General features: G+C 30.3%; 2 protein-coding genes across 3 annotated transcripts; both read right to left on the minus strand.

The window, feature by feature from the left end:
• Window positions 1-5,974: 5,974 nt before the first annotated feature.
• On the minus strand, window positions 5,975-9,338 carry LOC144552742 (uncharacterized). 2 transcript variants are annotated; one of them, XM_078300737.1, is made up of 4 exons: window positions 9,190-9,338; window positions 7,674-8,608; window positions 6,640-6,796; window positions 5,975-6,518 (listed from the first exon to the last, which is right to left on the minus strand). In XM_078300737.1, the coding sequence occupies exons 3-4, from the start codon at window positions 6,784-6,786 to the stop codon at window positions 6,108-6,110; spliced, it is 558 nt and encodes a 185-aa protein (XP_078156863.1). In that variant the 5' UTR covers window positions 6,787-6,796; window positions 7,674-8,608; window positions 9,190-9,338; the 3' UTR covers window positions 5,975-6,107. The 2 variants fall into 2 exon arrangements, with proteins under 2 accessions (XP_078156863.1, XP_078156862.1); XM_078300736.1 differs by lacking the exons at window positions 7,674-8,608; window positions 9,190-9,338 and adding an exon at window positions 7,144-7,652.
• LOC144552515 (DNAJ heat shock N-terminal domain-containing protein) lies at window positions 8,065-8,586 on the minus strand. Its single transcript, XM_078300482.1, has one exon. It carries the CDS (start codon window positions 8,584-8,586, stop codon window positions 8,065-8,067), a length of 522 nt encoding a protein of 173 aa, XP_078156608.1.
• Window positions 9,339-13,207: the final 3,869 nt, after the last annotated feature.

Genomic DNA, 13,207 nt, shown 5'->3' on the forward strand with positions numbered 1-13,207 from the left:
AATTTGTAAAAGAAATGCTTATTTTAAAATGTTATTTTTAAATTATTTACTGACTAAATAGGTTAACAGTAAAAGAAAAAGAAAAAAAAAGTTGCATACTTGCGTACTCAATTGAAAAATAAAAAATAAAAAATAATTTATTTACAAAATTTTCGTTAGTACCTTTAACTTGCGTACTCAATTGAAATAACAGGATCGAAAGAAAAAAAATTGGTTAAATTGAAAGTTTTGCAAAAAAGAAACAAACTTTCTGTTCGAGTCCCATCCCATCCAATTGAGAGAGAGAAAATAACGTTAGATGACTTCATCACAGAAGAAGTTCAAATAGTCCTGCTAGGAGCAGCAACGCAGAGGAGATAGAACCGACATTTTTATTTTTATTCATTTTCTAAAATATTTTATTAAAAATAATCATTTTTTAGGGTTTTTTTTTAAATACCCAAGCCGTAGAAAAAATCTGCGGTTTGGGCTTTTTTTTATTTTTTTGCTTATATCATGGGTTGGTCGTAATACGGATTAATATTTTTGTTCTCAAAATTTTGATGATCGATTCGAACTGTTCAACATAATATCCATGTGAATATGTATTTGCAGACCGAATTTTATATTATTTTTAAAAAAATTACTATTTTTTAAGATAGGTAGAGAATCACTTGATCTAAAAATTCTAGACCATGGATCATCCAAATACAGTGATTTTCTACATGTCTTAAAAAATAGTAAAAATTTAAAAAAAATATAAAATTTGGTATACAAGTACATATTTATATGAAAATCATGTTGCAGGTTCGGATCGACCAATAGAATTTAAAAAATAAAAATATTAATATGCATTACGAACCAAATCATGATATGCATAGTACCATTGAGTCACTCTTTTTTTTAAATCTTACAGATGAAAAATCGAATGCTTTTGTATCCACAACATATGCCATGGTAAGAATTTTAAAAGTACCTAAACCGTGAATAAAAATTCACGGCTTCGAAATTTTTTTTTTGTTTTTTGCAAAACATAATTTTTTAAAATTTTTAAATTTTTTGTATTGAAATATTAGAAATATTGAATATATTTCTTTGAAAATAGATGAAATACAATATAATTTGATTTATTAGAAAGACCGCAACAAATAACCCGGATCAACATTTTTCAGGCTGAATTTTTCGCTGCTGTAAGAAAAATTAATATATTTCTTTATGTGTTATTGTAAAAAAAAATGCTTGAATTATGAGTTATTGATCCCGATTCAAAAGCCACTTCTAGGTAATACAGAAAATATTATCATCCTTCTAGTACATTTAATTTCTAAAAAGTTGTATTTATTTTGAGAATTCTTTTTGAATAACAATCATTAAATAACTTAAAGTTCTTGTTTTTTTTTCAAAAATAGATAGAAGGATGACAATATTTTTTGTATCACCTAGAAGTGACTTTTGAACAGGAATCAATAACTCAAAATCCAAGTATTTTTATTTTTTTCCAATCACACATAAATAAATATATTAATTTTTCTTACAGCCGTGAAAAGTTCGGCCTGAAAAATATTGATCCGAGTTATTTGTTACAGTCTTTCTAATAAATCAAATTATATTGTATTCGATCTATTTTCAATGAAATATATTCAAGATTTCTAATATTTCAATACAAAAAATAAAAAATTTAAAAAATTTCTGTTTTGCAAAAAAAAAAAAAATCAAAGTTGTAAATTTTTTCCACGGTTTTGAATTAAAATTCGAAACCGTAGAAAAAATTTACAGTTTAGGTACTTTTAAAATTCTATCTAAAATCTTGTTATTATTATTAAAATATTTTGCTAATTGGATATTTTCAAAAATATCAGGTGAAACTGTGAAAGTTTCAAGCGTTTGCTGACTTCTATGGGTTATGGTCAACCAACCAAAAAGGGTCAGTTTGGGTTTTATTTTTGGTCATTTTTTTAGTGGATTTGTCAAAAAAAAGGAGTGTTCATATTCTTCGTTCTTAAAGGTTTATTTAATAATTTTAATAACTTAAAATTTTAAATTTAAATGTCAAAATAAAATTGTCAGAAAATGGATTTATTTTCTCTATACGTAAAAAAGATTATGACATTTGATGTGGATAATTTTGAACATTGATTTTCTTACGGATTCCTATAAATACCAAGTCCAATAATAATAATTTTTCATGTATATGTAGTCTGTAGAGAAAATAATATATGTCAGATCTGATAATTTTATTTTTGCATATAAATTTTAGAATTATTCTTATTAAAAATTAAAAAGTAGAGATATGCGGAGGCATTTGTATCCTCTTCTTTAAAAAAAATAGATTAACTTTAGCATTTGCATTAGGCTATATATAAATGTTAAAGAGACAAATTTGTAAAAGAACAGTTTTTATGTTTTGTATTAAGAAGGTAAATAACCATTTATAGAAATATACATTTAGAAATAAATTTGAATATTATTTATTTTTCTATATTTTTTTTATGCCAGCTAAGACAAAAGGAATTTTATCGTCAATGTGGAAAGGAAAATGTAACTTTTTGCAATGAGTTAGCTTTACAAATAAGTCTTATTCATAAAAAAAAAATTATCAAGATTTTCATTTACTTGAATTTATGATATTTTTTAGAACAAAATGAATAAAATTTTATTCTTCTTTTTACAAAAGGAGAATTCTTTGTTAGACTTATCACTTAATTAAGTAAGAAGAAACCAAAAAGTACCTCTAAAAATAGATACATCGTACGTGCTAAACTTCAAATGCATAAAAGCATTGTAGCAATTTGCAAACTTTTATAATCAAATTCGGAAGCATAAATAAATACGGAAATAGAAAAAGGCTTTTCCGGTTTAAACTAACCAAATCTTCTATCTTAAAAAATAATAAACAAAATTCCATTACAAAATATACACTATCTCTAAACTTGAAATCATAACATTTGTTAAAAATGATGTAAATATATATATTTAAAGAGGAGGGTTCAAATGCCTCCATGTTTTTGTGCCTCCATCATGCCTCCATCTCATTCCATCATTTTCAAAGTTCAAACAGTCGATCCGAACCGCTCAACCTAACCTCCATACTAAAATATGTTTGGAGACCAAATTTTATATTTTTAGGAATTTATTTACTATTTTTTTAGATAGGTACAAAATCAGTAAATCTGAACCATCTAAAAACAGTATTTTTGTACCTATCTAAAAAAATAGTAAAAAAATTTCTAAAAATATAAAATTTGGTCTCCAAACATATTTTAGTATGGAGGTTAGGTTGAGCGGTTCGGATCGACTGTTTGAACTTTGAAAATGATGGAGAAAGATGGAGGCATGATGGAGACACAAAAACATGGAGGCATTTGAACCCTCCTCATATTTAAATGATGTCTAAAAAGATAGTCAAATTTATAAAATTAAAATGAGGAAATAACAAAAAAAAGCTCTATATTATACTCAACAATTCTATTATATGTTTTAGTATAGAATTACATAAAACTATAAACAACTATCAAAATGGTGACAGACTCATTTTGTTCACTAAATAAGACAAGAATATTGAAAAGAAAAAAAGTATAAACCTATATACACATTGAGAAATACACACGTTTAAAGTATGACCATGCTACTCCAATAAAAATGTGGCAACAATTTATATAGTTTCATGAGTGAACTTAATTGATTTTTTTCCTTTTCAAAAATTGTAAAAAGAATGTATGACGGCGTAAACCCTATGAATTTTTGTGTTACGTGCAAGTAATGAACTAATATTGAGCTTTAACAGGGAAGACAACACGATTAAAACCACACCCGATCAATTGCTGATGCCGACAAGAAATTATTTTCTCTATTGAATTTCTATTGGGCGACCATGCTGGGCAATATTCGGTGTATGCTCTTTCTGTTTAATAATGAAACGAGTCACTGCAATCCGTTATAAACTTAGTTATTACCCATCACCTTTGACCGCAGAGATTTCGCCACGGAAAATTTTGAAAAATAGAATTAAGCAAAAGTTCGAAAAAATATCTGGAGCTTGCTGAAATTTGTTTCTGATATTACTCACATGTTCGCATCAATTGCTTCTTTCGATCAAGTTGTGGGAATTATTATAGTCCCCAAACCTCTACTTTAGACCGTGCTTCCTTCGATCAAAGGTTTTGGAGTGAGTCTATGGTACTATGCATATCACGGGTTGTTACTGTGCTACGATTCTGTATTCGAGTTTTCAAATTCTAACGGTCGATCCGAACCGTTCATCTTGTTCTCCATATTAATGTGTTTGGAGACCAAATTTTATATTTTTTGAAATTTTTTTACTATTTTTTTAGATATTTAGAAAATCACTTGATCTGAAAATTCTGGACCATTTAAAAACAGTGATTTTCAATAAATCTAAAAAAATAGTAAAAAAATTTCAAAAAATGTAAAATTTGGTCTCCAAATACATATTAATATGGAGAACAAGATGAACGGTTCGGATCGACCGTTAGGATTTGAAAACTCGAATATAGAGCCGTAGCACGGTGCCAAATCGTAATATGCATAGTACCATAGACTCACTCAAGGTTTTGTGAATAAACTTTAATTTTATTTTATTTTCATGATGGAAGGAGGCTCTTAATTAATTGAGTGAGTTTTTCATTTAATTATTAACAACAAAGCTGCTTGCATTACTGATTTATTTGAAAGAGTTTATCCGTTTATTGGTTAAGAACAAACTTCTATTTTATTTTTCTTCGTAGACATGAACTATTTAAATTATTTTTCACCTTTTTAATGTTTATTTCAATTTTGCAAAAAATCAAATATTTTAATGAAGAAAAATATTTCTTCAATTAAGTTGTATTACAAGTTAATAAGAACAATTGTAATGATATCAAGATTTATAAATATATATATATATATATATAATTCACTACAATGGTTTTTACAATAGAATCAAACAATTACTCTGAATATTTCTCCTCTTACATTCTCGTAAGTCGTTAGTATGAATTTTTATAAATTATTTTATGAGTTCTTATGTCTGTAAATATTATTTCAATATAATTTCATGACAATCAAACACATCTGCATAGCATAAAATCAGTCCAAAATTATTTCTTTCGAACAACATGTTGTCAAATAATTTAACCAAACCTTTTTAAATAACCCGGTTTTGTAGGCCTCAGGTTCCTCCTATGCCACATCAATGAATCAGCAGGCATGCCGGGCAGCACGGGCAGCACATAGGCAATAATGAAGTCGTTCGGCAACAAAGGAGTAAGAATGAAAGATTAAGAACTTAAGGAGCGCTAAAGAACCGATGTTCAGTTGTCTTAATTCGTAAGTGAAAATTAAGGAAGTTAAAGGAAGGGGTAGAAGTGCCTTAAGATCCGGGCAGAGAATTAAAATTCGGATAAAATGAGACTAAAGGAGGTGTTTTTAATCCGCGCAAAGAGGTGTTCTTAATCTGCACTAAGAAATTGGTGTTCGACAGAATGAAGAAAGCGGATTAAGCTTTAAAGAGACTTTTCTTTGTTGCCGAACAGCCCCAATGGGTCTAAACATGGATCTAATTCAATTAGAAATACTATACCATGCAAAGGAAATTATTTTCCTTCAGCAATTTTATTTGCCATTTTCTCTGCAAGTAAAATGATGTCAAAATAAAGGGGAACTCGTGCTATTTCATTTGGTGTATAAAATTGATTTTAAATATATAATAATAAATATTGTTATTTTCGAAAACAGGCATCTGATCCAATTTATTTCCTTTTTAGGAATATATCCCAATATTCTCCTTCAACATTAAAGTGTGTATAACTTCAATAATACATTTCTATAGAATATTAATGCCAACAAATTGAAACCTGAACACATGCAACAAGATTAAAGTGTGTATAACTTCAATAATACAATTATATAGAATATTTTTTTTTTTTAAAACTGATAGTGGCTATCAGCTAAATTATATAGAATATTAGTGCCAACAAATTGAAACCTGAACACATACAACAAGTTTAAAGTGTGTATAATTTCAATAATACAATTCTATAGATATATTAATACCAACAAATTGAAACCTGAACACATACAAGAAGACGCCATCATTTTTTTACGGTACACATGCATTATTATTCGCTTCAATTAGCAACTCCAAAAGATTTGGTCTCAGACTTCCTCCTATGCCACATCCAAGAGTCAGCGGGCATGTTGGGTAGCGGTGGCAACACTAGAGGTCGGCGGCACAACCCGAATGGCCACCCCTCTAAATGGTTGAATTCCTCGAGCACCGATTGATAAGCCTTCACGCCTTTGTTTTCATCCCATGAAGCTGTTGCTCCCTGGCTGGAGCAGCGCGAGAAGTTGCTCTTCATTGAAAAGAAGGCCTCGCTTTCATCTTCGTTGTCAGTAATGTCTTGAAAATCTTTTTGTTTGTCGGTATTTTCAAGTGAAGGTGGGATGAATAAACAGGTGAGGTTTGCCGAGTAGAAGTGCTCGTTTCGCTTCGAGCTGGCTCTCACAGCTCGATTTCTTAGCTCCTTTAATATCAACTGATGACAAAAAAAAAGTGTTAGTTAATAACCAATTCTAACAAAATCTTGTGCGAATGAATATAATACAAGTAACAAGATAAACAAAAGAAAGAAAAAAGAGGGGAGGCATGAAAGGTACGTGTTTTGTATCAAGATCATAGTAGGTATCCTCATCGTCAGAGCTCAAATCAAAGGGAGTACTGATACAACTCTTTAGCAGGCTCGGCAATGATTTGCAGCGGATAGAGGGGAGCTTAAAATGAGCTTCATTTGTTAAGCAAGACATTACACTCTTACTGAATAAGCATAAGATATATGTGAGAGTTTATATAAAGATATGTTATTTTGGTATCTTGTGGATGGATAATGACATGCACAACAGAGGCTTCTCATCTAAAAAGGGTTTTTAATTAGAGTAACAACCTTTGGGGTGAAGAATAAGATAATCACTTATCATTTTAAAATTGGTAGTAGGAGATAAAGGTCTCTCCAAGTGACGTTACATTCAGTACTTATAGAGGTTTACCACATGACAGCATAAAAATAATCAAATAACTGTTTGCATCAGATACCTCCTAAATAATTGAGAAAGTGCGAAATTTCTATAGACTTAAAAACAAATTTGGACTATGTTCAACCCTACCTGATTGTGAGTCGAGAAATATTCATTGGGTTGAGCTCTGTTGGGTTCTAGTCAGGATTGCAAAATAATCAAATTTCATTGGTTGATTATGTCTTAACAGTAGGAACTTAATCTTTTCATTTTACATGTTTTTATTGAGCTAATCTGGAGTTTAACCTCTTTATTTTAACAGAGTGACACCCTAGCGGATTCAACTGACCTGAGATGACCCATCAAACCAAGAGTAATAGAGAATTTTCTAGAAGAAAGAAAAGAATAAAATGGAAACTGATAGAGAGATATAGCACTATAAGCATATGGTGTACCAAACAAGCATGATAAGTTGCATCAACACTAAGATGCCTAAAAGTAATGTGTGCATATTTGTTAGTATTAGGAAACCCTAACAGTTTTCATTAATTTAATAGAAAATGAATTGCCGAGAAACTCAGGTCATTTTTTTCTTTCCAACAAACTTCTTTGGTCTAAGAAAATTTTGGGCACAGGTGTTCTCAATTAATCTTAAAGCAAAAGCTAAAACAACATCTCACCTTAGAGTTGTCAGAAGAATCTAAGTCACATCCTTCCAAAATTTTAAATTTGATGGCACCATTTCCTGTCCAACAATATCTTCTATGACAAATCACAAATTAGTGGAGCAATAAAAGCCCCACTAAATAAAGGAGAATAAAGCAGATTCTACTTTAGGCATAAGTCATTTATTTAGCAAATTGATATGGTTTAATCATCATTAAATTCTCATAATGTTTGGGGAAGCTATCATTAGAAAGACATAACAAATGCAACAAATTGATAGATCGAAGATACTTTAAAACCTTTTTTTTATTAAAAAAAAATTTGAAATCAACCAAAAGCAAAATTGTATTCAGAGATTTTCACTCAACCGAGAAAATCAGTGAAAATAATTACTATTCAAAATACTCATAAATTAGCCTCAATTAAAAGGCGTACTTTAAGCGAACACGACCCGCATTGCAACACAACCGAAACCGGTACAAAATTACTGCCATTTATTTGTACCTCTCCATTCTCCCCTAACAAAATTCCCATCTCTTTCAATGCAACTGAACTAATTCCAAAATAATCACCGCACCTACAAGGATACACCAATTCATACACACCATCACTATTAATTTCTATATTCATTTCATCCAATTCAATTTCATTTGATATGATATCGACTTTTCGTCTTGATGCAGCTAATTCCTTGTCGTACTGAGATTTAGACTGGGAATTGCCAAGTATTTCCCATGCCTTTTGAACGATGAGAAATTCTCGTTCGTTGTTGTGGGACCCGGACAAGTCGTGGTGTTTTGGTAATTTGTCAGGGTGTGTGCTCAGCAATGCAGTTTTGTACCCGGTACGGATCTCATCAATATCGGCATCTTCACCCACTGATAAGATTTCATAATATGTCTTTTCGGATGTCAAGCTGCTAAGCATAGATAGAGATTTAAGCTGCCACCTACAGATATGGATCAGTTAATTTATAGGAATTAAGGGATGGCAGGATTAACAGATGTTAATTATAGATGTTACAGTGGGCAGGGATGATATGCTTGATTATTTCTGCTGTTTTAGTCCTTTTTTTTGCAAGATGTAAGGAACTCAATGTAAGAGGCACCTGGTCAATAAAATTAATACTGACAGCATCTGTCAGTACATTTCAAAAAAAAAAAAAAAAAAAGATTAACAAAAATCATCATGATTTTAAGGTTATAAATTCCCAGAAAAGAGTTTAATTAAGCCGTGATTTTGTTGGCATAAACAAAATCCAATTTCGAGCCCGTCAATTGCCCGTCAATTGAGCAATTGATTCCCCACAAAACCCAATTTCGCGTCGATTAAGTCTCAATTGCATACATCAATATCTAGATATTTTCAACTTGCCGGATTCTAACTGTGCAAATTATTTCTATGATCTTGGCAATTGGGATAACTTCTATGGCGGTATCAATGGCGAAAGTATAGAAAATTTTGAGAAGAAAAGGTAAGGATAAGCATCAAAAAGGAGGGAGGGAGGGAAAGAGAAAGAGAAAAACTCACCTAGACAGAGTCGTCCGATCAGGCGAAAAACCCTAGCTTGGGAGAGAGGGTTCGGGTCGCTATACGCCTGGGCGCCTGGCGAAGGGAAGGCGAGAGCAAGTCTGGATCCTCTGAGGTAATGCACCGTTTGAGTTTCTATATGGATCGTCCGATCAGAATCATGATGAATCCGGCCAGGCTACCTTTAAGATTAGTGCCAAAATATAGCGAGAGTACCGGATTCAAAAAATTGAGGTACCTTAGGTGATCTGAATTCGGCCAAAGCAGCTTCAAAGCGTGAACATAGTCCGATAGTCGGAACTTAGTTGGAGGGTCATGACAGATCTTGACCGTTCATTTGAGATCAAATAGCTGGATAAAATCTGAACAAAGTATCTGTTATCGGTATCAGTCGTATAATCTGTACCGTCCGATCAAATATCACTGCGGCATTGAAAGCTGTTTGGTGTTTACCCTTTTCATGCTTCTTTTTCTTTGATAAAGCAAAAAGAATATTAAATATATCACTTTAAAAGAACCTTCCCTTTTCAGTTTTGACCCGTCATTATGTCATTTTTTAAGCTAGTGAATTATTATATATTCATGACACTGCTGATATCATTGCACATGTAACCCTATAGTCTATAAGCTATATCAACAAATCTTGTCTCATATTAACTTTCGAAAATATTCTGTAATCCTGCAATATTTTCTTATGGCCCTTAAAACTAGGGGTGGCGAAAAAAATTGTAGTTCATGATTCAATTTGAATTTGATTTGAGTTTAATTCGATTTAAAATTAGTCTGTTATGAAACAAATCAAACTAGTTCAGTTCGAATTTTATTCAAATCAAACTCAAACTAGGTATTAAACCATTAATAATGGATTCAACCATTATTAATACAACTAATGGATTCAACCATTAATCTTTAATAATGCAGGAACCAAACTTATATCACAGCTCAAAATTATTAATATAATGGTAACTTATAATAGAAAAATGTTTCAGCAGCGTAACAAATTAACAATGGAATAAGTTTCATTTGACTAGGTCCATGCCGTGATTTTAATCAATTCAGCAACATAAAAGGTAAGAAAATCTTAAACTGGCACATAATCCATTAGTGTAAATCCGTGAAAGGTAAAAGGAAACCTTGTGAATTTTGTTCCGCTAGAAGAAAACTAATGCATAAACTACCGGTATAACTAAGGCTGTCAAAAAAAAATTTAGTTCATAACTCGATTGACTTCGATTCGAAAAATGTGTAGTTCGCAATTAATTCGATTTAAAATTAGTTCGATTCGAAACAAATCAAACCCAATTTGGTTCGAATCTTATTCAAACTCAAACTAGGGTGAGTTCGATTCGATTTGATTCGTTGCCACCCCTACTTAAAATTGATAAAAGTGAGTAATAATGTGATGAGTTGGGGGATTTGAGATTCATTATCTATGAATTATTCCGAGAATCTTAATTTTTTTTTTAATTGGTCGTGTATTAAATTTATGTAATTCAGTATGGTTTAATTATTTAAATCAATTATATAATTGTTGTAAATTATAAATTTGTCTATAAATGTTGCGCTACAATTCAATCTTTTTTATGTACATAATATAAACATACATAACATAGAGTAGAACTAGGGTGCTCTTAAGCTCACCAAAGTTTTGGTGAGCTTAACTCTAAAACTCATAAAATCAATTTCAAATGACGAATCCGAACCGTTGAAACCCGCCTACCTTACGTGTAATGCATCTACATGTGAAATTTTTAAACATTCGAATTAATTTAGTATAAAGTCAAGCGGTCAAAATTAGAAGGTTAATAAATTAATTTTAGTGCATTCATTTTTGAACGTTTTTTGACCGCTTGACTTTATACTAAATTAATTCGAATGTTTAAAAATTTCACGCGTAAGGTAGGCGGGATTCAACGGTTCGGATTCGTCATTTGAAATCGATTTGATAAGTTTTAGAGTTAAGCTCACCAAAACTTTGGTGAGCTTAAGAGCACCCTAGTTCTACTCCATAACATATATCTCATTCTAAATTTCACAACGATTGTCAAAATAGTTAAGTTGAATTCATTGACAATGAATCTCACATATCTAATTTGTTAACGTAATGTAAATATTATTCCTTGAGGAAATTAAATTCAAATGTTTCAATTTCCATCACATGGTGAGGTTACACATTGTTCATGTCTACTATATAGATACACAAGTAAATCTAGTAGATGCTAGGAGATTTAATATTGTACTAAAAATATATCTGTCCCGTCTGTCATGTTTTATATTATATATTAACAAGTAAAGTGTACTCTTATTTAAAATAAAAATGAACAGGTTTTGTCATAAGTAGACTTGAATCATGTGTATTTAACTATTTATCAATAAAATGAGTGTGCATTTTGTTTCAAATTCAAAGAATGAGGTACCTTAGGTAAGATATGAATCGTTCGACAAAGAGCTTAAACTAAACAAACAACACTTTGTGCCAGCTATCAACTTTACCAAAAAACTACCTTTCATTGACTATAAACACGGCACGAATTAAACCACGTGTTATTGCAAAAAAAATAAAAATAAACCACATGCTTCACCACTAAATTAATAATTTGACAAGTTCTATAACCCGCAATGATTCTCTCTATCCCACCCAGTGTTTTAATTAGTGCGCTATAGTGAAGCAATAGCGGTGTTATAGTATTTTTTTTGAACGCTATGCCATGGAATAAAAATGTGTTATTTCAGCTACGACTACTATAGTGATAATAGCAGTTCGCTATCTGCGCTACACGCTACGTTCTATAATGCACATTATGCTACGTACATAGGCTTTTATATAAAGGGTCAAACTGAAAATTAATTTTAAAAATCATTTTTTTCGAGGTCCAAATTAATTTTATTTTTAATTAATAGAAAAAAATAGTTTATTTCATGATACTTATGATTTTTTTTAATATAAAAGAATATATAGTTTATGCCATGATACTTATATTATTTTGAATTAAAAAAATAGATAGTTTATAATATTATTAGAGATATTTTGAATAGCAATTTGGACTTTGTATTGGTTCGATATGAATATTCTAATTTCTTGATTAATTTTGTCTTAGTTATTGCTCTATGAGACTTTAGATAATGTTTATAATTAATAGAAATATAAAATATAATTTAAAAAAAAAAAAACGTTATGTAAGATAGCTTTTGTTATAACTACGCTATTCAGTGTAGCTTTTTTTTTAGTCTTTCCGACACAATAATCGCTATTTAAAACCTTGATCCCACTAAAGAATCTTACTGGCGAAACTGTGGAGCAGAGCAAAAAAGCGTGCATCTTCACCGTAGCCAATATCTCTAGTGAAATGTTTATTATTCTTGATATAGAAAGATATAGGCTAGCATGTCGATTTACATTCTCTCTCCCCCAAATGTTTATTATTCTATTAAATTTAGTGTTTAACTTTTAGATTACTCTGAACTTGTGTAAAAAAAATTGTTTTTTTTTTTCGTTTTTATGCTATATTACACTTTATATTAGTTGTCCTTTTTTTTTTGCTAATTTTTAAAAAATACCCTTGTCCAAAAAAATAATAAACCAAAAAACTAAAATCTGAAAATTTCATATTTAGCACGTTCGCTATTTGAAATTGCGGACACTTTTTTGGTGTCCACCATTTCAAATGACGGACAACCAAAAAACTCAAAGTTCACATTTGAACGGCTGAAATGAATTTAGTTGTTTATTAATTTTCAAAAATAGAAAGAGCAACTTATAATTTGAACATGTTAGAAGAAACATCAAACAAAATAGATAAAAATATCTTATAATTTAGATATACTAGAAACACTATGAAATATTTTTCAGGCATGATTTTTTCCGGCTGTAAAAAAAATAAAACTATTTCTACTGAAAAAAATTTAAAAAAGTTTTAGATCTGAGTTATTGATCCCAGTTCAAACCACTTCTAGATATATAAAAAAATAATTGTCGTGGTTCTTCAAGTAAATTTAAATTCTAAGGTATCCATCTATT

This window comes from Carex rostrata, chromosome 4, assembly GCF_964058835.1.
Source record: "Carex rostrata chromosome 4, lpCarRost1.2, whole genome shotgun sequence".
Taxonomy (NCBI): domain Eukaryota; kingdom Viridiplantae; phylum Streptophyta; class Magnoliopsida; order Poales; family Cyperaceae; genus Carex; species Carex rostrata.